Source organism: Cygnus olor, chromosome 16 (assembly GCF_009769625.2).
Source record: "Cygnus olor isolate bCygOlo1 chromosome 16, bCygOlo1.pri.v2, whole genome shotgun sequence".
NCBI lineage: Eukaryota > Metazoa > Chordata > Aves > Anseriformes > Anatidae > Cygnus > Cygnus olor.
The window spans coordinates 4313185-4339386 of NC_049184.1; the positions used below are offsets into that span (position 1 = coordinate 4313185).

The 26202-nt window shown below is 44.2% G+C and overlaps 1 protein-coding gene across 11 annotated transcripts in view; it reads right to left on the reverse strand.

The window, feature by feature from the left end:
• The window catches only part of PTPRT (protein tyrosine phosphatase receptor type T), a 565545-nt gene that overhangs the window by 490817 nt on the left and 48526 nt on the right, over positions 1–26202 (reverse strand). For all 11 annotated transcript variants that reach the window (XR_005824772.1, XM_040575465.1, XM_040575469.1 and 8 more), the window contains one exon: positions 11177–11228. Coding sequence is in view for 10 of the 11 variants with exons in the window: in XM_040575465.1 (XP_040431399.1) it covers positions 11177–11228 (52 nt within the window). In the remaining variant the exon portion in view is untranslated. The remainder of the gene's footprint in view (positions 1–11176; positions 11229–26202) is intronic.

Here is a 26202-nt window from a genome sequence, read left to right on the forward strand (position 1 = left end):
CTGCCCCTTCCCCCCTTCACGCTAACACTGTATCTCTACAGCTATCGGTCCCAATAGAGAGAAAACAGCTCCTGCAGTACAAACATGTGTTACATGTATTCATTTTGCAATGTATATAAATATATATATATGTAGATATGACTGATAACAACAAAAAAATAATCAAACTTAGTCATAAATTATAACAACAGTGCTGCCAACCGGCAGCATTTAAGTCACGAGTCAGCCCTCACAAAAACATGAGGTATTATCTTTCAGAAAAATAATACATGATGAGTTATTTATCTTCTGCTTTTCTGAATCTCTAAAATGCATTTAAATCATATTTTCAAGCTTTTGTTCTTAATCGTGAAGTAGAAACTTACTTTTAGGGGAAAAAAATAAAAAAGCCGAGTTTCTCAGATGGCATAACTCCAGTAACAGGGACTTTGTGGGAAAAAGCCCAAACAAATATAACTTGTGAACCATATTAAAGCTGTACAACTTGGCAATACATTGGCATAACGGAGTATTTTTATGCCAAAACAAGTGTGTGTGCCAGGGTAAACTCGACCACCACCACACTGCCCTTCCCGCTTCCCACATCAACTCTTGGTGCAGCCCCAGCCTATGTTCTTTGCACAGCTCTTTGTGGATTTATTTTTGAAGGGAGAAAACGCCGGCGCGCTCAGGGTCAAAATCTGCCCTGGAGCAGTATCTGCAGAGTCGCATTTACAGATTGCACTAACCAGGTATCAGAGCTCCGACGCCGGAGATAGTTGAAAGTCATACGAGAAAAGGAGTCTCCTGCTAAAAGAAAATTAATGTAGAAGGGCAGAGGGAAAATTCATTAGCTGGTAGCGAAAAGAATAATGGGCCTTGGAGTTGATTCTTTAAGCTTGTTCCAGCATCAGCAGCATTAGTAAGTGGCAGTTGCAATATTTAGGGAAGAGCAATTCTATGGGGAAATGTTTCCCAGTTTTCAAATCTGCACATCAGTAGCTGCACGCGACTGCCTTCGGGTGCCTTCCCTGCTGCCTTCTATCAGGATGGGGGATTTGATCTCATGAGAGTCCCTTGAGTGTAATTAAAAGCCTGAATTCCTGATCCTGCCTCAGCTTGCTAAATGCAGCAGGTTACACGTCTGGAGAGAGAAACACATTTCTCAGGAAGGACCCAGAAACGATGGAAAGGACCATGGCCGACCACGGCCACCCCCTGTCGCTCTGTTCACCCACCACTCCTCACTGAGGTAGCCCCAAACAGCTGGAGGCAAAAAGGGCTCTTTTTCTTCACTTCTTTCTCTGCACTGAGTCCTGCTTCTGCACATCCGCACCAACGCCAGGACCTTAACTGGTGCCCCCGGCTCCGGTTTTTCAGGCAGTTCATCTGGAGCAGTTCTCTGGGGTGACTGAAAAGCCCAGCTTTCATTCCAAAAGTTTCTAGCTTGATCGCATCCAAATGATACAGCAGTTTCGATGAGCTGAGGCTCAAAACAGAAAGCAAATAGAAGCATGGAAATATGACTGTAAAAATTGGCTCTTTTAAAGTCAGCCCAGGTAGTCTGGGTTTCATTACTTCTAAAGGGTGTGTAGCTGATAATACTGTATCATGTTTTTTCTTGCAGAGAAATAAGAAATGGAAAATATAGAAACCTGTAGCAGTCTCCACAATGCACTCGCTAAGGTTTGCTTTACTCCGTTAAAATAAGCTAATGCAGTGAAACAAAAGAGAAAAAAAAAAAAACACTATTTGCTCAAATAATCCCCTTGGCTGCAGCACAATCTTTTTTAAGGAAATCCAATGCTGTAAATAACTGGAGTAATTTCTCAGGAGATTAAAGAAAATAAGCTCACTTTTCTTCCTGAAAGAAAATAAGCTAAAATATCATTGACAGACGGCAATCTGAGGCTGGAATACCTTATTACAGACCGATGACACCATTTTCTCTCCCATATTTACAAGTGTGCCGAGGTGCCTTTTGTACAGCTGGATGGAAAGAGCCTGTTTAGCCAAGTGCCGTTGTTTGGCTTGCTCTCCCCCTCCTCAGAGAAACACACCCGCTGTAATCTCACAAGAAGTCTGGTATCTGTGAAAATGAGCCCCAGCCAGGCCAGGCACAGCCCGGCCAGCACAGCACACGTGTCCTGCACACCTCCCTGAGCCCTGCAGGGCCCCCTGTGCAGCCTGCCCCGAGGCTGGCCGACACGGTGACATGAGCAAGGACACTCTCAGAGCGTCACAGATGCCTTTTTGGCAGCAACCCGAGCAGTGACTGAAGCCAGGACGCAGGGACAGCAGAGGACCATGCTGACCCCACCGTGGCTACAGGGGTTTTCTTCCAAAGACGCGTTTCATTTCTACTCATTTCGGTTCTGCAGACTCCTAGAGCTGTACTGTAGACAGCAGGGCAGTGGGAATGACAGGGCGAAAAGCCTGATTTCAGCCCAGTTTCTTAAGCTAAGCAAACAAGCTCAATTGACAGTGACAGTGAGTCCTCCCTGTCCCCAAACCTAGTCTTCCAAGACCTCCGACCACCTCATCCACATACAACAAGCGTCAAAGACGCTAGTTCCTACAGCACTCATTAACACGGGCAGTCTAGGTTTAGGAAACTTATCTTGCCGCTGACTACATGAGCATCTTATATATATGCATCTTATCCTATAGTCCTATAGGAGTTCCTGCAGACAATCTCAACTATTTTGCATGCAGGGATACACCTGAACTAGTAGACACAGCTCTATACCCAACTAGTTAAGCCTCTAAGTCTCAAGTAAAGCGGTGGAAAATTCCTGGCTTTGCAGGATTTTGCCTCCTGGGGTTTGTAGCATCCTTATGCACAGCCATCCTTGGGGTGCTGTTGCACTCACAAGCGTACCGAGGAATGCTATCTAGAAGATGTTCACAGCTGGAGGTAATAGCAAGCAATTGAGGTCCAAAATAGGGAGGCATACATGGGAAAAAAAAGTTACTTCTGCTCTTAACTGACCAGGCAGAAAAAGCTGGGAGGAAAAGGGCAAGTCATTAAATCCAAATCTTGGCTGATAAAAGAAGATAGCTGTATCTTTTCTTGCAGGATTTGTGAGGAAGGAAATAAGAGAGTAAAACACATTTTCAGCACTGCTGGTGTGTACCATCATTGCAATTATTTTGCAAAGAGGCATCGTAGCCTAAATAAATACTGCACTAACTTTGATCATGGTCCTTTTAATTTGTATAGGTTCAACCGTGCACTAAGGGCTATGGGCACAATTATTTTCAAAGAATACATTCTCTTTCATGAGACCATATACAGGATTTCTTTTGCTTTTGTCCCAAGGATAATAGAAAATAACAGAAGCTTGACATCATAATAGAGTTCAAGTGCCTTAGCAGTATATCTACTCTCAAAGAATTATAAAAAAGCTGAAGCTAATGTACTTCTCTGTGTGCATGGCACAGGCGGGCCATTTTATAGCTCTTGCAAATAACCAGGCTGTTGCCTCTCTTGTCCATCAATCGAGGCAGCTTTCGCGATGATATAATGCCATTGATTCAAATCCGATCAGCTGCTGTTGCCTAATTATACAAGCCAAACAAATCCAGACTGTTTAAGGTAGAAGAGGGAGGTGGGAGGGAGAGCTGCTATAAAACACTGAGGGAGAACTGTCTCCTCTTTTCAAACATGCAGTAAAAGCAGCAAGTTCTTTTCCCCTAAACCAGGAATACCGCGGCCATGATTCCACAGACCTATTTACTTTTCTTTTCATAATGTGCCAGTCTGCACGCAATGAAACTGTCAGGCACAACTCAAGAGCAATAAATATGAGGAAAACTGTTATTTAACTGGCCAAGAATCATCTTACGGCATCGCTGCGTATTCAGAGCAGTGCTCTGGCAAAAAGTCATTTTGCAAAATGACAATTTGTGTTGCATCTATTTTCATCTCTCCTCCCATGCCTGTTCACTCCAGTTTCTTGGCAGAGGTGGGGAGATTTCTTCCTCACCTCTGCTGCTAACAAAGCAGGCGCTGCCACTGCCCAGAGCACTAACACAGAAGGAAGAAAAGCAAAGGGCAGAAAGCTGCAGGGCTTCTGCAAAGGCTGCTGAGGAAGCACAATGGGAAAGTTACTCTCTATTTGAGCTGTCTCAGATACATAAGCCTAAGGATAACATATATTCATAGGCAAAGGGAATGAAAGGCTACAGCTCCAGCACACAAGGACCTCAATATGCATCTGCTTCAGCCACAACTCACGGAAACTGTTAGAGGCTGGGGTCCCAGTCTGAAAGAGATAGAAGAGAGTCTAAAATTGGGTTGTTGATAACCCACCACCACCAGGTCTGTACATTCAAGCACTTGCTGGTTCTTCTGGACAAATACCTGACCAGCCAGCCTCTAAGAAGTATTTACTTCATGCAGTCTCTGGTAAATAAATCTCATCATGCCCACCAAAAGCACAACCTAAATATGTGATTCCTATTTTAAGCTTCTCTGAAAACACAGTTCACCTTTCCAAGATGTTCGTTTCACAACTCAGAGGGATAAAACTGTTTAAAACAATTCTCATGTAAGCACTTGTCTTCATACCCTGGATCTCAATGTAAAACCACTACAGACTGCAAGACTTGGGGCAGACTCCAAGAGGTCCTGGTGACTCAGAAAAGGTCACTCTGTGCCCAGAGACCTCAAGAAAGCTGAATGGGGAGAGGCAGCTCCTGGAAGAAGGGAGCACTTCTGGTTGCTCTCCTGTTTGAAGCTGCTGCTGCCAGGTTTCCTACCCAGCTCGTGAGCTCACTGTTGTTGCACCATCTCAGAGGCCTTTTAAGCCCCAGAAGAACACAATGACAGGGTGCCAACGGTGCAGAGCCGCACTCCCCTTGAACTTTGCTGCCCATCTTCTCAAACTACCAGTTGCCATAGTGGGAAGGGGGCTGTCGGATGGAACAGTGAAAGAAAACCAATTACTGGGCTTTGATCTCCTGTCATGCTCCCGATACTGCTGTGTGATTTGCTCTTTTGAGCACCTCCAGGGGGTTAAAACACAATGCATTGTCTGGCCAGCCCCCTTTCATGAAAATAAATGGATTCCTGAAAAATCCTGATGAGCAACACTAGGTTTAACAGCAGTGTATGCGGGCAACAACCAGCCATCACAGAGATCTGGAAAGAACCCCCACCACTGAGTGGTTCAGGAATCATATTTATTTATGTCCTGCAATTACCAGGCGATACGATTACTAGATAAGTTGCGTTGTATCTATGGCCACAGACAGCCAACTGCGTAGATGGGCTGGAGATACACAGCATTTGATTCAGGACTTTTACAGCCACTTGGCAGGCTTGTTTTGCTGGGGGAACATCGGCAGCCCTATAAATAAGTTATTGATTTTAATTTGCAGACAGAATACTGTTTAATCTGTGCAAACCGCCTCCTGTTCCACCGTATAAAGTCAGCAGAAGGAAATAAAAGTATCAAATATCTGCTGAATTGCACTAGGTTAAAAATCTGCCATCAGTGACATTTTACCCTTCGAAAACAACAGCCAGGCGCTGCATCCCATTGGCCTAAATTGAGTTATTTCAAGAGTGGCAGCAGCCATCCCCATCCAGCCTCCCCTCGGGAAGGTTGTGGGATTTGAATGGTACCCAATAAACCGAAGACCTGGGCATCATTTTGGCTCGTCTGTGGGCTTTCTGTGGGGCTGGGGGCCAGCAGGGCTGATCATCAGGACCAGTGCTCCTGGAGCAGGTGGGGGCGTCTCGGAGAAACCTGCTGGGTTCTGCTCAAGGGAAACTTTCGGGACCATGGCTCACCGGCTTTCCCTTGTGGGTCTTTTTTTATCCTTTGATGCCATGCAGTAAATTACTAAAACAGTCACTAGTGACCAATTATATACTCTTATTGCTTTGACTTATGACTGTATGTTACTTGGAGTCAAGCTGGAGTTGGGCACAGGTCCCGGTCGGTGGAAGACTGGTGCATCCCTGCTGCAACACCCACCCGTCCCTCTTCTCCAGCCAGTGTCAGCTACTACAATACAACGTTTTCAAGCCACCTCACAATTCAGAAAATTTCTGTCAAGAAAAACATTTTCAAATTAACCTTTGAAATTATGGCTGCTCACAGCCTTTCCCCTACTCGACTCATGGAGCGAAGCCTGTTTCCCCTGAAATTCTATTAAAAATGCTAGCAAAATAAACCCATTACAGCTATAACAGCTCAAATTAATGTCAACATGTCAGGACATATGTCTAATTTCAGTTTGGAGACTTGAAGATTGGGATCCTCATTATGGGCACCATCAGCTGTTTCCAAACAGCCTTCAGGTCTGGAGAGATTCATTTTAAATGAGGAACATCAAGGCAGAGCAGACAGAGCAGTTCAGCTGGTGCATTAATTTCAGTCAGTTTGCTCAGGCTATGATTATCATCACTGTGAATTCAATAATTTCCTCAAACTTGCTACTGTTGCAGTTTCATCAGCCTTTCCACACATCTTTCTTCTCCATGGGAGACAGCAAGAAGCAGCACACACGGTGGCCTTCAGGTGAGGGTGATGAGAGTGAGGACCTGGGCAGAGGGGAACAGGGCACCCACACCGCCGAGCTGTCACGGAACCGTGCCCATCGAGTCAGCTGGCAGCTGTGATGGCTCGGCACAACGGGACCGCTGATAAGGTCCTGCTGAGCCGAAATGATGCTGAAAATTGAACCGAAATTATAAAACTACTCAAATTGCATGTTCTTTGGTGAAATACTAGAACACTGATCTACATGCATATTGATTCCAAGTACAGAGAAAAGGAGGGGTGAACTTGTATTACAACAGTATTTGGAAACTCCAGTTGGTATTGAAAGCCTTTGCATTGGCTGATATATAAACGCGAGGCGGCAGACAGGTCTTTTCACACTTCTCCTGCCGTGGAGGTTCAGATGACACAAAGGAAGATGAACAGGAAGGGAGACGGGTGGCGGTGACGTGAGATCTCAGAGCTCTGCATACCCACAGCATATGCACGACTTGATTCTTCACACAGCATGCTTATAATCACAGCTTAATCTTTCCTGTTCTGTCTGTTCTGATTTTTATAAGCTTTTTTTCTTTTTTCCAATTCTTTCCTCTTGATATGCAACTCCAAAAAAAGAAAAAAAATCAATTCTCACTTGTTCTTCTCTGTTGCCAGTGTCACCCACTGCTTTCAGGAGAGGTCTTGTTTTTCCCAAGGTTATACACATTGTATGCTTCCGAATACGGGTTTCCAATTTTTCTACAGTTGAGCCCCTGTATTCTCAAACAAAATAGCACCTCTCAGTTTTGTTTTGTCAACTCCTAAAATTAAAAAAATGACCTTTTGGCACAACTGAGGCATGAGGGCAGACTCCACTGTCTGCAGAACTGCCAGGACTCTTCAAAACTGATTTTTCTTGTTCTCACCAACATTTCAGTTTTTTAATGCAAACCTGAGAAATGCTGATGAGTTCAAAACAAATCTCAGTTGAAACTTCTCACAGTGAAGACAAGCTTCTCAGCGAGTTTTTGAGCAAAGCCCATCACGACTCCGAATGCATACTACAGAAAAAGATAATGTATTAGATATTAGGAAAAAAGAGAGTATCTAAAGCCTTCATCAAGGCAATTAGTCCTACTGGAAAACTTCTTAGTAACAGAGTTTCCTTGGGAGTAGAAGGACAGGTCCCCACAAAGCAGGGAAACCACCAGGACCCACTCGAAGCACTCAGGAAGCATTTGCAGCATGCGTGCATGTATACATCTGCATGCTTATATAGGAATGCCAAAGGTCAAAGGAAGACAAAGAAGCTCCCTGTCTACTTGAGTCTTCATTTTCTCATTTTCACTGCATTTACTGGATTATTTGGCTCAAGCTCTGAGGAGCTGACTGCAGCCATCTCCCCGCTGGATAGGCAGTGGTGAGGGGAACATTCATGGCAATAAAAAGCACCCTGAACTGCATTCAGTGCACTTGCCACCACAGTTCTGGTGAGCATTGAATGGAGTAGACCAAGAGGGTTTAATAGGGATTTAAGAACAGATTACCCAGAACATCTGACTTGAAAAACTTTTCCTGGAACAGCTCCAAAGGTTTCTTTAGAGCAATCCATCAGCAGCAAATTCACAGGTAAGCTTCAGGTGAGATGGTCAAGGTAAGCAACAAACACAGTTAACAGGCCACTACATTTCACAGCCCGTGCTGGGTAGCAGACGAAGTGGGACACCGCTGTTGTGCCAGGAGCAGAGCACAGGGCAGCCACGATGCTTTCCTCCACCTCGCTCCAGGAGATGAGCAATGGTCTACAACCCTTCCCTGGACGTGTTGTCTTCTTCAGAGTGTCCCCTGCACCAGCCCAGCTGCCTTGGCAAGGGCTTGGGAGAGAGCTCCAGCGCAGTTCCCAACCCTTCCACCTTCCCCTGAAGTCCTCCGCCACCAGGGGAAGCAAAGCACAGCAGGGGAGTACCTGCTCTGCCCATCCCCAATGCTGGTGAAGCAGCTGCAAAGCTGAACCCCTCAAAAGCTTTTGTGGGGGGACGGAGAGGGCTGTCCTGCATGCTCGTCTCAGAGACCACCACGTCTGAAGTACCCTTGGGCGAGATAAAAACAAACGACCCATTGAGAAGTTTCAGAGATGGCAGAAGCTGATTAAACCTCATTGTTTCTACCAGGAACTACTTGCCTAACAGGAGCTGTTTGAGCCTTGCTGTTTTACAAAGGGCTGAGAGGCTCGTAACACACGGGGGAGAAAGTAAGACAGAGACAGGAGTAGAGGAAAGAGACAGATCATCATCATCACCACCATCACCATCACCACCACCACCACCACCAGCACCACGGGCTCCAGCGGTGCCTCTGCTCCAGGCCTGCCGGCAGCACCAGGCCCCCAGGCCCTGGGCCTGCACTGTTTGCAAGGCAGTGCCATGGTCTCGCCTCCAGGCCTCATCCCACAGAATCCCAGAATAGCCGAGGTGGGAAGGGACCTCTGAACATCATCAAGCCCACGCCCCTGCCAAGCAGGATCACCCAGAGCACACCACGCAGGATGGCATCCAGGCAGGGTATGAGTATCTCCAGAGAAGGAGATCCCACAACCTCTCTGGGCAATGAGATTCCATATGCTAACTGCCTCTCATGTGCAGCTGGTGCTCCAGAACCTTCTGAAAAGAGGTTCAGGTGTGTGTGCTAAGATCTTCCCTTCCTCACTGGCAGAACCACAGGTGCAAAGATGTCTCAGGTGCTTCCCAGGAGGTGGGCCTCAGACAAGTGCTATCCTGCCTTCTAGACAGCCGCTTTTCTGAGCCAATTTAAATTGCAGTAACCCCCTTTTTTTGCCGAGTGTTTGAGACATCCCCCTTTTTCTCTCAGTCTCTAACAGCTTTTTTCTCTTCTTCTTGGCCTTCCCTTCATGCTATGTCCTTCTCCACAGACACAACTAAACCCAGCAGGGACAGCTCTGACTGAATGCAACCTAAAGCAGGACTATTGCATTTACTGCCATTGGCAAATATTCATTAGGTGAGGAGTAGACTGAGGGGAAAAAGTAGATGGGGAATACAAATAAAAGTAGGCTGGAGGTGAAAAAATGGGCCATCTGCCTGGTTCCGTATTTTATGCAAGTTTTGCATGTGTTGTACAGGACTAGGGTAAAATGGGTTATGCTGAGTATAAAACTGCCCTGAACACTTCAGCTATGTGTGAATGTAGCATTTCTTATCAAAACGTTGCCTGGATTCAGCAGGGGACTGATGTAAGGGCATGGGCAGATTTTGCAAACTGGAGTTCTCTCTGCTTACTGGCAGAATCGGTGCCTGGTGGAGAAGAGCAGGCAACTCACATCATGGACCATTTTAGAAGTGCTGTATCTGCTCCTCATTAATATCTGAAGCAGAAATATACTTGTCATAGTTCAATACAATGCACAATCCTGCAAAGAGTACTTCAAATCTGGATTCACAAATGGACCACCATTTCAAAGCTCCTGAAAGTCACTGTAGTGTTTTGCAGGATCTCTGTAAACACTGTGGCCATTTACCAGTCACCCCAGGCTATCTTCTCATCTCCAACATGCTTCAGCCCTTTAATGTAATATTTAGACCAATGTTGTTATTAGATTTTCCCTGGATGAAAGGCTCTATAAACGTAAATGCCACTTGCTAATTCTCACCAGTACAAAATAATAGTATTAGTACATCACACAATAAGAAAAAAATTAAGCTGGTAATTTATACTGCTGAATTAGATACACTAACAAAAGAGAGAGGCAATTATATACTGCAGTAAAATCTTCAGTGCACAGACTTAAGCATTCCTCAGTCTTCAGTGTTCAATTAGGATAAAATTTACTTTCAATACAAGACATAACGCCAAGGGCTCTCAGGCCCTCAGCAAAAATATAGGATTTCATCTCATCTGCATCCATGCAAAGTCTTTTTTATTCTGGCAAAGCTCAAGGTTTAGCTCCAAAGAACAATTAGATTTGCATTACACATTGCACTAACAGCAACACGCAGATTTATCTGCTGAATGAATATATTTTAATAGGTCTGATGATCTGTCTTTATAGTACCATTTGATTAACAACAAATTTATTCACTTGGCAGCTGTATTCCTTAATCAGGTATTCACTAAGCAATAGCATATAAATATGGATAAATGTCAGATTTATGGATCAGAGAGTACAATAATTTCATTTGAAGAAAGGTGGATTGTCTATACTTCTAATTAGTTTCCCTTCAAATAGGCTCATCATATGGACACATTTGTACACGTCCGGGGCCTGATTTTCAGCGCCAAGGGTGCGTGTCCCATCACACCGTATTCTCTCCTCGGAGCCTAATTGGAGCCCTCTGCTACGACCAGACAGCTTCCTTACACAAACATTTCCCTCCGTTAAGGGGCTTTACAAGGGGCGTTTTCAAGACGGGGTCATTCACGCGTTTGCACCTGCACAAACTTTGTGCCCAGCCAATCTTCACTTATTCCTCCATTATCTGGGCACGCCAGAAAAGGTGCTGGCAATACATATGCAAGTAAACTGGTGAATGGCAGCAAGAGAAATTTCTACAGGGAATATCTTCAGTTAAATGATAGTGATAATAATGAAAAATTATCATAATTACCAGGGAGAAATATACTGTCTGTGCAATTCAATCCAGGCTTTTAAGACAGGTTATAGACTCAGTTGACAAAAGTATTTTTACCTTTCTTTTTCAAGCAGATTCTCCCACAGCCACTCGTACGCTTCATGGGAGGCTGGAAGAAAAAAAAAAAAAAAGTGGATGTGAAATAATCCTTGGCTTATCAGGGGTAAGTGCTGTTATTTTGATATCTATATGGGAGGTAACAGGACTTTAGCTGTTGGACCCCAATTACAGTAAAAACTGGGCTGGTTGTGAATAAGTAAGTCGTTTGAATATTGTTAGCAGCTTCCGCTTCAGTGCACTACAGGTATCAAAGCTGAAGTTTAGAGCACCTACATTTGGAAGATAAAATGCTCTACAAAGAGCAGAGGGCTGTTCAGGGTAGCTCTGCAATACACCTGAAAAGCCACAAATAGCCTCAAAACAAGTCAGCTCATCATACTTGGTCTAAACAACTTCTGCGTTGAATTTTCCAGGAAACCTGGAAGAATTCTATTCCTCAGGGCAGGAAGGGAATATCAGGGAAGTCCTTCCCCTGAAGGATGCAGGGAATAGGGCAGCTTTTGTCACCCTGAGCCCAGAGCTGCTGCTCGCAGCTCTGCACTGTGCTGCCGGTGACAGGCTCGCAGGAAGCAAGGCAGTTTTATACCATGTTTTATTTTAATTAAGCACTAGGCACAAAAGAAAGAAAGAAAAAAAAATTAAGAACAGTGACGCCTTCCCTACTGGTCCAAATCCTTACCAGAGCACGCCAAACTCCTAACCTTGTGTGTGTAAACACTGTGCATGCTGAAGCTACATCTTCGCATCTCAACTAAATAACTTCCCTGTGGTGTGTCCTTTTTGTACAGCATGCCACACATGTGGGGCTTCTTTACAGATCATCTACGCCACTGCAGAAACCTGAAACAAATGTCCACAAGCTAAATGAGCTTGAATCCCAGCAGGATTTTCCCTGTAACCCCACGCAGGGCACGTCCGTGTTTTCAGAGCAGAAGGCATTACGGGGCTGGTGCAGCTTCCCTGAGCGTGCTGGCTGAACATGCTGCAGGTGGAGACCTCGCTCTAATCCTGCTCCCATTTCTAGCTCAAATAATTTCACACAGTGTAGAAAATCACATGTGAGTCTCAGAGCAGATCTTAACCATGCTCTGCACCGTTCTGGCACATGTGACCATGGCTGCATTGCACCCATGGAGGGGAGGAGTGCGTGAAGTATATTTTGCTACCCAAAAGTAATCCTGAAATAAATGAATAAATAAAAAACATCCTTCATGCAGTTCTAGTCAAATAGAAATTTATCCTGATTTTGTTTATTAATCAAGTTACTGATCTATTATCTTTCAGAAATGTGACAAGTGACTGACAAGAGACTGATCTATCACCATTTAATATTCAGAATACATTGCATGCTGAGATGAATATGAGAGTAACAGTTCCTTGCAATATTTAAGTCTACTGAGCCCTGCAAATATCACTTGATTTATCAAATCTGATTTGGGGCTTATAGCCTATATAGAGAGAGTTCTCCACTTCCTAATCCATTTGCCAACAAGTATTTTCTCTGCTTTCCTACTTCATCTTCCTTATTCACTGATCTGAAGGGCTGGAATCTTAAACTTATTTAGCTAAGACAAAAAGAAAAAAAAAAAAAGGATTTAAGGATTTTATTATAAGCTCTGACAATTATATATGTCCTGATCCAGAGAGTAAATAAAAGTAAGTGGCTGTTTGCTGTGCCACTAAATGCAGGCCACCAAATGGACTTTTATATGATGCCCTGAGACTGAAGCCATCAGACTTGCTGCTGAGTGAACAGAAGAGGCCACTGGTTTGTCACCCTCCCAGCTGCGCCCGCTTACGACGCCCGCCTGCCTTCCTCTGGGCACTCTCCCCTAATCCAAATGATCTCAAAATAAAAAAAAGGAACAACTTTCTGAGGCTGGCAACTTTTTCAGTTGTAATATGCTGTCTTTTAGCAAGTGAATGTCTGTCATTCTGCTTTTCAGTTAATGACTTAAAAATCCAATGAAAAAAAAAGTCAATAAATACAAAATAAAAAGTACCAGTCCCTTTATTTCTTGCTCAGAGGCAAATTGTGCAACCTTAATTTAACAGAAAATGATCAGCTTTATGACTAGATGTGTTGCAAATAAACTGACAACCTTTATACAATACAATTACTTTATTTTATGTGATATTATTATTATCTGAGCCATCTGACACTCTTATGGCTCATATAAAAATTCCTATTTTAGTGCAACTTTGAGCTTAAATAGATCTCTTTGTACTGTGTAAAACAACCCCCCTCCTCTCACTTTAGCACTTAAAACCTTCAGGATATACACAGCTCTATCATATTCCTTCCTCCTCGGTTCTAGCAGTTGGGTTTTAGCATCTTGGTCAAAGGAAGCATTGCCAGTGATTTAAATCACCACTGGATCATCCCAAAAGTACACCCATGGGAACAAATCAGTCCCACAGCACTGGAAGGAAGACTTCACTTAAGCTACCTGACAGTTTTTACCAAAAAAAAAAAAGGTATTTTTCAGGATGGAAAATCATGATAACCCAGCTATTTTGCTTCTCTTCCTTAAATAAATTCATTGAAGCGGCTGGCACTGTGCAGCCAGGCAGATATATCCATTCATTACCATCTTTCCTCGCTACATGCCGCACATTTAATTCTTCTGATCCTTCCGCCCAAATCTCTCCCCAGCCCTGCAATCCTGTTAGCAGCTCTCCCCCTTGCTCAGCACAAATCCCTCAAGAAAACAGGCAGGTAACTGCCATTATGCTTCACAATCACCGAAAAGCACGACAATTTCCCCCGCTGTGTTAATTCACTCTTTGCCACTTGGCAAAAGGCGGCCTCTCCCTCCCTCTCGCTGCCCACGGTTCGAAGGACCCACACTGTTTTTCTCCTCGCAGTGATGAAATTGCCTGGCATGTCAAGAAACGCACCTCTCCAGCTCATCGTCTTCCAGACACGTGGGGCAGACGCATAGCACCTGCCCTGTAGCACCTACCCTCACGGTTTAACTCCTCCACCCCAGAAGTACCCCCACGTGCCCCGGGGTTTAACCTGACGCTGGGGTTGGATGGCGAGGAGGCAGAAAACACTGATCAGATGACAGCTCCCGAAAAGTGGTGGGGTCTGAGGGAGGCTCTGGTGGGCTGAGCTCCCAAAAGGGCTCTTGCTGGTGGTGGGTGAGGGAAACCCAGCCCCATGGGTTCATCAGATCAATTATGCTGCATTAACAGGAGGCTGTGACCTAAGGAGACCTTCTCCAACCACGTAGTGTGTTTGGGTGCACAGAATCACCTGTCTTCTCCTATATGTGCAGGACTGAAAATTCATGTGTTCTTTACAGCATTTATCTCTTTCTGGCTGGTTCCAATGTGTGATCCAAACCATTTAGTCGTGTATCTAAAACCTATTTTCTCCTGAGAACGTGTGGAAAACGCTTTGCTTTTTTGGCAATAAGTGCATTGCTGCTGTAAACAAGATTTTTCTGAGCTCTTTTTAATGAATATAATTAAGAACACATTATAAAGCAGATTATTAGTAGTAAACAGCAAGTAGTAAATCCCATCTATATAATGTAGCAATATTATTACGTTTCTTCTAATAGAACTGCAGACACTTGCACCCTGGCCATCCTCCTAATACGATGAATTCCTGATATTTGTTATAGTTCTTTGCAACCTGTAACACAGAGGTCTATGGTCTAAGAATAATAAAGGGTACTTGCTATTAAATACAACTGGATGAAGAGGCAAATGAATATTTGTCATTATATAGCGTGTTGAACTGCAAAAGCAGGAAAAAATGACCCTCGAAAAATAGGTAAAGCCATCAGAATTTGGTGATCTTTAAAAAATAATAATAATAAAAGGGAGGTAATTAGGTATTGTGACAATGGATAGAAAAGAAGAGGAAGCACCACAAGAGCAAATATCATTTTCTGGATCCCTGATACTTTTGCACCTTCATGTGATCCTGAAAAGCATCTTGGCTGGTTCAGAGAAATTACATCACCGTCTCCAGCGTATGACTAAACCCTGAAGCCACCCTCGGAAGGAGAGCTGGTTCCTGCTCTCACCACTTGCCATATGTCTTCTCTTTCTTCCTCCACCATCGTAGCCTCATTTGCTATGGAAACAAGGCTCGTGTGATCCTGCTGCCTTTCTCATTCCCCTCACCTCACAACTTCTAAGCCTGTAGGACCATCTCAATCTCAGTTGACAGATTAGTAGAAAGCACAAAAATAAGTGGATCCTCAAAAGTCTTGTGAGGATAGGACACTGAGAGAAAGGGAAAGAGAAATGGCTTATTTATGTCCCTGTTCAACATCCCGTACGGAGTGAAAGGCTGGAGTGTAAACTAATGCCACTGGATACCAGGTGGTCAATGTATGAGAAGGGTCTTAACTATGCAAGACCTTCCACCATAAACTTCTTGGGCTAAAAATTCAGTCAGCCACCAATGAAAAAGAGGCTTCATTATTTTTAGTACTCACAGACCTACTTGTATTTTTTGTTCTTTGTTTCCACTTTCTTCTTCTAATAGAACAGAAAAGACAGCATCAGCCAAGCAAGACTTCCCTAACTCTTTTGCAGCATCTCTGTATCTGCTGCTGGAAATGGAGCTAAAAGCAAAGCCATCAGCTCACCACACCGGTGCTGCAGAGGCTGAGCAGATCACATCAGCACTGGTTCTCCACCAGTAAGACTGCCAGGAAAAATCTGTCCCATGGAAGACAGAGGATGCATGTTTTCTTTGCAGATCTCTTCTTCCTCCTCTTGTGGGAGTCCTCGGTTTGTTTTGTTTTCCTTCAAGGAAGCCAAATTAGATTTCAACAGGAACAATAGCAACAGCAGAAACATCGGCTCTGTTATCTCTGTTCATTGCTCTTTTCTCCCAAATATTGTTTTTGCACCACCTGAAAGTCTCCAACTTGGGCTTTCCTTAGGAAAAAAAAAATCTATCTCAATAGTTAAAGGAAAAAGGATTAAGGGATATTGTTAAAATGAAAGCCCTACTTAATACCCAACATCTTCAGTTTTGTAACTATTTTTCCTTTTCCTATATCTCTAATGAAAGGTTAAAAAGATCTTTAAGGCTGATTGTTGCCATGGGACTAAGCAGCCTGGAGTCTATTAATTCAACTCCCAGCAGTTTGTTTAACTAGTTAGTGTGCAACACTAGCAGGGTCATGCTGACATCCTTATTTCAACCCTCTTTTCAAGTAATATAATTGGACTACTCCTGATGACTTACAATTAAATTTAAACTGAAGTTCACAAGTGAACTTTCTATCTATTAGCCTGTGTCAAAAAGCTTGGTGTTCTGAATCCTTAAAAAAAAATCAAAGACAAATGAGAAAACATTATGTCTCATTAGATCAATCCTCTGCTAATTTAGGGCCTGATACAAAGTATTTGTTAATGCTAAGATTGACATTAGTTCTTTCCTTCATAAAAAAGTAAATAACATAAAAGATATTAATGGGTAATGCCTATTTACCCTGCCAGGTCTGGAATTTCACAATACTTTTCTCCATATGCAAAATGCTTTTAAAGTTGTCTTAAACTATGACTGACTCTGAACCCGTTTAATTCCTTTCCTCTTTTGAGCAACTGCCTCTTCCTTTCCAAGGTATGCCTTGGTATGTGGGACTCACCAATGAGCTGCTGAGGAGTCTTAAATAATTGATAATTTAATAAGCTCTCTGATGAGAGAGAAATTCAGTCTTGTACTCCAGCTGTACTTTAAAAATCTCCCTGTATTGTTCTGCTTTGCGCTGCCACAGGTGACACCAAAAGGAACTGCCTTTTGGTAAAGGCTGAAAAGTTGATATCTTATACATGGTGCATGTCAACACCAGGAATATATAACAAGTGCAAAGTGTTTATGGTATACGTCTTTACCTGATCTGTAACTGTTGGGGAGGACACTTAGTCAGCCTAAATTAGAGCTTTGGGGTAAAGAGGTTACTCATTTGCGTTTAATTTTCTGCATTAGTTCAACCTTTGCCATTTAGAAAAATTCACAAAAATCATAAGTATTTCATATGAACTGTGTGTCTATGTATACTGTATGCAAACTGTGTTGCAAACAATTATGCTTAACTCTGCCTCTAAATAATTCATGAAAATTAACTTAAATACATGTAGCTGTCAACAATGTCTTAACCACAAAGCAATCTAATCTTTCACTCACACAATTACTATAAATGTCAACCTTGAAAAGTAAGGCACTTCTGTAAGTCACAGCAGAGGAGATTAGAATCAAGCAAAGCTAAATTTTGTAACATTTAAAAACTTTAATGGAAACTCCTGGTGTGAACGGGGTGGGAGAGTTAAGGTGGAGTCAGCAACTGTGAGCAGAGCCTCCAGTCCCTTCAGCCTCCCTGTAGTGCTCCCTGCTCCGTAGTGGTTTTGGACAAAGATACTAAGCCATTAACTCCCATTTTAAACCAAACAAGAGAACAGGCAAGATTTCAGGCAGGATCCTCCACAACAGACCTCCCCTGTGTGATTAATGAAGTATTGAGGAAGATGAATGCACATAAGCTCACTCCAAGTAAAATGAGCACCACCTTGAAGAAAGCTTTTGATGAGAGGAAATTGCTCAGTATTAAGAGCTCTCTGGAGCCAAGGCAGAGACAAAAGTTACATTCAGTTCTCCGTAAATGAGTTCTGCTCTCTGTCTTCACAACTTTAACTAAACTGATGGAAATGGTCGAAAAGGCAGACTTGGTTGCTCATGAGACTCCGTAATTTGCTCCATGAATGCTTTAAAAAGAGATGGGCTGGTAAAGAAGATCATTGAATTTAAGCAAGATACAGGAGTCACAGCACTTCTAGTATCAGAGGCAATGCACGTGATTCGAAAAAAAAAGGAGCTCAGCTGTAAAGGTGGGAATCGAATAAGAATGAGCAAACATCTTGTGAGGAACAGTCCTCTGCGTATCAAGAGTACCATGTGTCTTTGGATAACAGGAAAGAATGCGGGTATTGATCATTAGATGGACAATTCCTTCAGCTATTTGCAAGGCAAGAGGAAGAAATTAAGATCAACAGGCTTACTTAAGGCAGGGGATGTTTGATGGAAATTTTGGTGCAACAGTCCTGGATCAAAAGGCTGCCACTGAGTTTACCGCTCCTTCCTTTCCTTCTTGCACTAAGGCTTCGTTTATCAAGTTCCTAGCTTCTCACAACTCTTCTGTCTGGAAATCTCTGAATTTTGTACACCATCTCGTAGTTAGGATGTTTTTCACCCCTCGTGTTCAGGACAGTTTCGCTGTGAGTGTGGGCCTGTAGCAGGAACCCATGGAAGCGGTCCTTGCAACTTCTGTTTTGGAATTGCTGTTGAACTTTTTATTTTATCTCTGTTTTTAATCAAGCTTGAAATTTTCTACCTTTAGAGAAACCTTTACAATCTTCTCATTTTCTCTGGATAATACATCTCTGAACTACGTTGTTATACTCTAAGAAAAGGACTATTTTCTGTCAGTTGGAAACCCATGCCTCATTTTGAACTAAAATAAACCTACTAATAAAATTAATCAGAAGCACTATTCCTCTGGAGAGAGTCAGGGAAAATATGAGGGGTTATAAACTGAACCACAGGATCCAATAATGCAGCACAGGCAATACTGAGGAACCAGACCTCCGCTAGCTGGGACACAGCACACCTCAGCAGACGGCTGTGGCACTACTGTAGGAGAAGAGCACAGATAGGGACAAAATGTAAGTGAAAGCCAGGTAATAATAGGTTGTAAGCACACTGAAATTCTTCCAGGTGATCTGCAAGGTTCCTTAAGATCCTTGTCCATCATTCAAGACTTAAGCTTCAGGTTTTAGATATGCTATTGTGTGCACATCCTTTGGGGACATCCCATTAGCAACATCCTGTCTCTAGGAGAATAAAGGAGCCATGCATCCTGTTAGAGTTGCTGATTGAACAGCAGCAAAACTCAGGCTGAAGTGCTGGGAGCACAGCTAACAAGACACCTAAATTACAAGCCCTGAATGAAAATTGGGGTATCACTTCAGTCTGAGTTTCCTATAGGCATTTCTGCAAATAGAGATAGTTACGGCAATTTCCCAAGTGTGTAGGGAGGGTCAGCTAGTGACAGCAAGGAGTTTTCAGGTTTGTAAAACACCGTGTGTGCCAAAAATTACTAAGTCAGATCCCCGTAATGAAAGTGCAGGGCGTCTCTAATGGAAGAAATAGTAGACAGACAGTGGACTTTGTTTTATAATTTTTATGACTGAGAGATGAACTGACAGAAGCAGACAGTGATGAAGAAAAGGTGCTGCTCTGGAAACTGGCCAGTGAATCTGAAGCTGTTATCAACAGAAAGGTAACAGATGTGGGGTTTCAGTAACAAGCCATGAGAAAATGCAGCCACCGCATACGGTAAGACAGCAACACTCGTTTAACCCCTTCCCAAACACTGAAAATTGCAGAATAACTAAGCTACAAAAGGAGGCCTAAATTTACGAGCCTGATAAAGAAATGGCAACTATAAAGTCTAGTCTAATTTCTGCTATGAATTCTACTCAACTTTGGAAGGCTTCTTCAATTTTTGCTGTTGCTGGTTTGATGCAGTTAACCTGGCTCCAAGCAGGAGGGAATGTTCTACCAACTCTGTCAGTATTTGTGCTATCGAGAACCCCCCAGAATTTTATCGTATGTGCCACACACACACACAAAAAAGGAGCAGAACTCAGGACTTCCTATTCCACAAGGCTATTGTTTCTCTCTGCTCTCGCTGAGGAATTGGATAAGCAACATACCTTGGTGCTCTGTCAGCTCTGAGTCTCCAGCAAGAGGGCCAATGACAGACACATTCAGCCTAACTTTTTACCTTGCACCACAAAAGTGTTACGAGATCTCTCACTCCATGTTTGCCCATTGCACTAGCTTTACTGAAGCTAACAGAACAAAACTACTTATTTTTACATTCCAATACGATGACACCCTTATCTGGGCACCCAGACTATGGTTTTTAACACAGCCTCGACCATGTGAGCTGCTGAATATTCCTTTCTTCACCCTTTCTTCTGCTGGTTGGAGGCCATCTGCTATGTGTTTCTTTGGTGTTTTGCTCCACGCCCCACCTAGTGCTTCTCCTTCAAGCCCCCAAGGCACCCCAAGCAGCAGCTCTGCTCCCTGAATGCTGGGTTTAGGCCCTGGCTGCACTGCTATTCTCTCATGATCTTAAGTACTGGGCAAAGATACTTCCACAGCCTTGAGGGATATAGGCGTTTCATTTTTACGTTCTATTTTAACATAGATTTCAAGTTGCTTCCTTTAAAAGCCCTGTCAAAAGCTTGAAGAATTGGACCATACAATAGAAATAATCTTCGTTTATTTATAGAGGCAGAGCTCCAAAGGCTCAGACGTTCGGTTTACCTGAGGAACTGGGCTAGCATCCAGGGAAGCCTGAGAAGCAAGTTCTGTAGGTACATTAACAAGGCTGGTTTATCTCGAATACAGTTGTAAGAGGATGACTATTAAAATCTTTGAATAATCAGGAAGAAAATCCTTGAATATTCGTTTCAATCACTCCTGTTTGGTTCGAGACAATCCATTACAAGCGACTCAGCACATTCATCTGCCTTCCGCCCGTTCCATTATTGTCACCGTGGGTCTGAAAGCACCAACCTGCAGCTGGGACATCGGCATCTCAGCAAAGTGCTGGACTCTGCAAGGCAACACCCAGTCAACCTCTTCCCTGTCCATGTCTCACCTGACAGGCAGCACAGAAATCCTGCTGGTGTGTTCCTCCAAGGCCACAGCCCAATTGCAGACGCAAGGTGGCATTTGCTTCCCTGCAGATTCATCCACATTGAACTCTCTGCTTTAGCAACGAAACTAGCAAATAGACAATGAACTACTTTGGGTATCGATGCACAGATTTTTCTAAGCAGGATCCTTTTACTTAGGTACAAGCACTAAAACACTGCAGCGATTTCAAAACTGCCATTTCTGCAAGTGCAGGACAAGACTTCCAGTTGGTGCATTTCTTAATAGCTCAGCTCTTGCAGGGAAAGGATTAAGTTAAAAAAAATCCCAAAGCCTTTTTTGTTTTTTAATCTTGCAGTTTGTAGGAAAAAAATGCAAAAAAACATAGCTTGCAGTTATACACAGCAGTAATGGTTTTTGTTTGATTTTTTTTAATCTACTGTTATAGTTTAAACAAAATTAAGACCAAGAGAGACAACTAAGGAAAGCAAATGAATCAGTGAAATTTCTGGACTCTGTATTCAATGTTAGCACAAATTGACATGCTAAACTACTTTTTTTTTTTTTTTCCTATCAGCACAGTTTAATTTAGCTTTAAATTATTTGCATGTAAGAAAGCCTCCTTCTGGATCCTAGCCTAGGCAGAGAAGGACAGTGCTGTTTTTTTAAAACTTCGGACACCAGAAGCATGAAATTTACCGGAGGGAAGGGCAGGTAACACAGAACACGTCCCAGCAATCAGAGCAAACCTCTCAAGCCCAGCACAGGACAGTTCTGGTCAACAATGAACATTGCCACCGTGGCTTGCATGCCATGTACTGATTCCTGAGTGACACGGCCCAGCAAATGGAAAACAACATTCCGCTTAGTATTGCCAGGCACGGGGCGGATACCACACTGCAACTTGTGGTCCTGTGAGGTCGAGGAGTGACCAGCTCTAGAACTGCCATTGCCACTGACCTCCCAAAAGTTCTCCCCAAGAGAGCTCTGGCTTTGACACTGGCTTTAAACCACCATTGTTCCCCTAGGTCACTTCTGCTTGGCTTTACTGATCCGAGAACATTGCTACGCTGGTCAGAGCCACAGGATCAATAAAGCAGAGAAGGAGAGAGCTGCATTCCCATCTGCCTCGTCCATCACCAGCAAACTTGGCAGCTGAATTTTGCTTCACGAATTCCATTTTTCACTTGACAAAAAGCCTTTCTTGAAGCCTGCTGGTGGAGGGACCTAAAACCTTATATACATTAAGGCAACTGAATTGATACCCTGTCAGATGAAGAGAATCTCTCTTTATCTGGTGAGAGTTAATGATGATTTATTAGGCAGAACAGACAGGTCCCAGGACATATTTGCAAGGACTTGTCAATCAGAAAAAAATTCCTCCAGAGATTTGGACTAAGCTTATTTCATACTTTTTATTTAGAAGACATGAGAAGAGAATGAGACTTCAGTTTGAAGTACTTCTTAGATAACACGAAGCTTTAGAAAGATAAAAGACCAGATGAGAAAGGACCTCTTAAGACACTGAGTACAATCCCATGTCATCACAGAAATGCCACTAAGGAAACATATATAAATTATTAGGATTTGTGGGACAGTGAAATAAACATGAAAGACTGTCGGGAAGATACCTGATGAAAAGGAATGTCTGAAACGAAATCAATGCAAAGCATACTGCCCTAGAGCCCAATAAAAACCAAAAAAATGCCTTCAAATAATTTAATTCGTGATCTCTCCATATGAACTTCTCTCAGAACAGCAGACTTATGGATTTGTTGGTCCATCAGGGTAGGAGTCTTTGCCCTAATGGAGCTAACATCATCTTGGACAGCCCTTGAAGTCAAAGGAGAGAAATAAGTATTTTTAGGGTGTGATGCTCAGTTGTTTTAGCACAGCTGGGTCAGGTGAATCACCCCATAAAAGCTCTAGTGAGCCACGGGTCACTCACTCCGATGACATGCCAACACCACGGACCTCTAAACCACAAATCCTGCTCAAGTGACCATCCTGCTATTTGCCAAAGACTAGTTCATGGGAAGCTATGGACTTTATAAGCCTCTCTGAGTTCTAGACCTGTCTAGTAGTTCTGTTTTCATCTTTCTAGATCCACAGCTGTTGCTAAAGGGAGGCTGGAAGGACCGAGGCGCAGCACCAGAGATGTCCTCCAATGCAAAGCACGACTCGAAGGAAGCAGGTGGTGTCGGAGACATGCCTCAGGATGTGCAGCAGATACAATAATGGACAAGTTCCTCCTAGACTTTGATTAGAAAGCACATCAAGTTAGGACCGTTCTCTCTGCCTGCTCCTCTCTCCAGACCAACAGCTAAGGAAAGCCAGCGGCGGCCGGCAGACAGCAAGTGCATGGGAAACGCTTCCCACGGCCAGTAACCTCACGCAAGGATCACCTCTCATCTCCATTTCAACTGACTGCTATCTTTACCACAAGGGACATGGTAGAAAGGCAGGCACAGCAGTAAGCCTGCAGCAGCAGCATCTACAGCTCTTAGCTAACAGTCTCCACGGGAGGGGAAACCACCAAATACTTGACAGGGACCCAGGCACATCACACCTCCAGCTCCCTGCAAGGCTGCGGCGGTGGCACGGCCACAGCAGCCCTCTGAGCACCAGGAGGATGCTCGTGCCCTGCTCCCCCAGCAGGCTGCTCTCCAGCTCTCAAACATCCCTTACTTTGAAACGAGCCCTGCAAGACAGCGAGTGCGTGGCTGCTCAGGGTATGGGAGAGCACCATTAATCACCTTTAAAAACCCCTAATGTTCCAGTGGCAGCAGCTCTGCACAAAACCAGAGCTGAGGCTGCATCATCCCTGTTTGCTGAGATTTATTGCAGAGCAGCAGGAACTTGCTTTGGGCTGCTGCAAGGCCCCTCTCACACAGTGCTTGCAGTTCAGAAAACCAGAACAGAGCCTGCCTTCCCTGCTTGAATTATAAATGTGAGCTTTCTCTCTGTACTCACTTAAAATGAAAATGGACTTCACAGAAGAGAGCACATGTTTGCAAATCTTTTTTTCACTCCAAACAGTTCAGTAGGTGAACCCTACCTTGCCAAGGGACACAGATTACGGGATTTGTAGTGAACAGAAAGCAGCAGTGAGTCCTACCAAAGGCACCGTGTTCTACAGCCCTCAGCCATCTGCGATCTCTCTCGGCAGGGAGTCACGGTGCAGCTCCCAGGACAGCACAACCCACCAGGGAAAACTCCTTGGCACTGATTTCATTTTCCTTCCAGTCCGGAGCTGTCTGCCCAGACACCTCCCCAGACAGCCCTGCGATGCCAGCAGGTGTGGTGTGCCCTGCGGCCGTGAGGGCACAGCCCTGCCCTCGTAAATGAGCGGTGAGGGCTGCCCCACGTCCCCCTTACGGAAAGCTGCGGCAGCCCCAGCACTGACCTTGTGGGGTGGTGTCAAACACCAGCTCTCGGCCTAGCTCTGCAAAAAAGGAGAAGAGCCCATCGTACTCAAGCCACAGCCCTGATGTATTCGTATTCTGCTGCGAGGCAATAAAACCCTAGAAATTCGGTAAAGGATGAAAGGAGGCACACACTTTCCTCCACGGCCTGTTGGGTAGAGGTATTCTGCTGTGTATCTCTATCCTCTAACCGGATTTACTTGCTCAACTTTAACATTTTTAATATAATTTTTGTGTCTGCAATAGAGATTTTCTTCTGTCCTTGCTCCCTGCAGTTACACAGCCCATTTCTCTTTGTCACTTGAGCAGCACCATACCTCCACGGAAGGTTTATCATCCCAGGAACTGAAAGGCAGAGAGAAGGACGCTCACCACTCCAGCTAATGGCTCCCTTGATCGATGCCAAAGGCAGCACCAGCTTAGTTTGGCTGTCCCAGCTCTTGCTGCCCCTGGAGGAGCACTGCTCTCGCTCCAAACACAGCTCAATCATTTCATGCAGCCCTGTGGGCTGTTTGAAGGGGAATTGACAGGGGACGACCCTCGCTGCAGCCAGCCCCCGGCAGCTGCTGCGGTGCCCCATGCGTGCAAGAGGAGGATGAGCAGCGACCAGCCCCGAGGGAGCAGGTGAGGAGCTGACTGCCAGAAGAGACCATCTGAATGAGCAGAACAAGCTGTGTTGATGGAAAAGGGAACAAGAAGGGAACGATGTCACTTAGAGAAGCACGTTGCTCACAGACCTCGCTTAACGGGGAGGTCAAAGCCACGCTGAATGCTGGCTTGGTGTTCCTGCTTGCACTGCCCACTACCGGGAGACCAGCAAGTGCTCCTGTCCACCAGGATGTCCAAAATGAATGTTAACCACCCTGAGCACCGTGCTCCAACTCAGTGCTGCCTCTCCCAAGAGCCCAGCACAGAACACAACGAAAGCCTTTCAAGAAAAACTTCCCTTTCCAGCAGGCGCTGAGGTTGTCTGGGAGATTGCACAGAAGGAATGAAGTTACCATGTCCATGCAACATCTTATGGGCCGCAGCATCTGCTCCGATACTTTTAATTGCTCCTACGGGAAGACAAATTAGTCCCTGCAACAGTGTTTCAGAGGATGATCCTTAGAAAGGAAGAGAGATCCACGCTAGTGGGTTTTAAAGGTCTATAGTAAAACAACAACAAAAATTATAGAAGAGCTTTTGTATCTGCGATAAAGCTGCTGCCACTGATCCAGGTGTAATAAAACAACCTCCTTCTTGCCTGGCTGGATCTGGTCCGTTACTTTTTACTTAATGCTTTTTTTATTTTTATTTTAGATTTAGTGCGCATTACAAACACCTTGCAGAGCGGATGTGTGAGTGCTGTGATTTAACACCGTCGGCACTACAGCAGCTTTGCCGGGCAGGAACGGAAAGTGACAAAGTCATGTATTGTGCAGCACATTTGCTTCTCTCTCTCTCTCTTTTTTTTTGTTTAAATTAAACTCTTTGTATAAATAGTCATTCTGGCTGATTATATAATCTCCCACATTTAGATCGTCTGTGTTGCAACCATGGCAACTCCCCGAGCCGAACGCATTCGGTTCAAACTTCGTTCTAAATTTGCTGATGAGGGTGAAGAAACAGCTCTGGAAGCCCTTCTCAGACAACCTACATTTGTTCTTTGCCTGCAGAGCTCAATCCAGCTTGGACTGAGAGCACCCAGTGCCCTAAATAGGTTAGGCACAAGCGTCCGTCCTGCTCCAGTTTAGCTGATTGCATCTCTGATACCAGACATGGGGAGCAGCAATGCCATTAGGGAAAATTACTATTTATATTATTTGATTAGTACTAAGTAAAAGAGATGCACAGTAGTAGAGCTGGAGAATGGCATTTCTGTGGCGCAGAACAGGCAGCGCTCGCAGTAGCTCTGC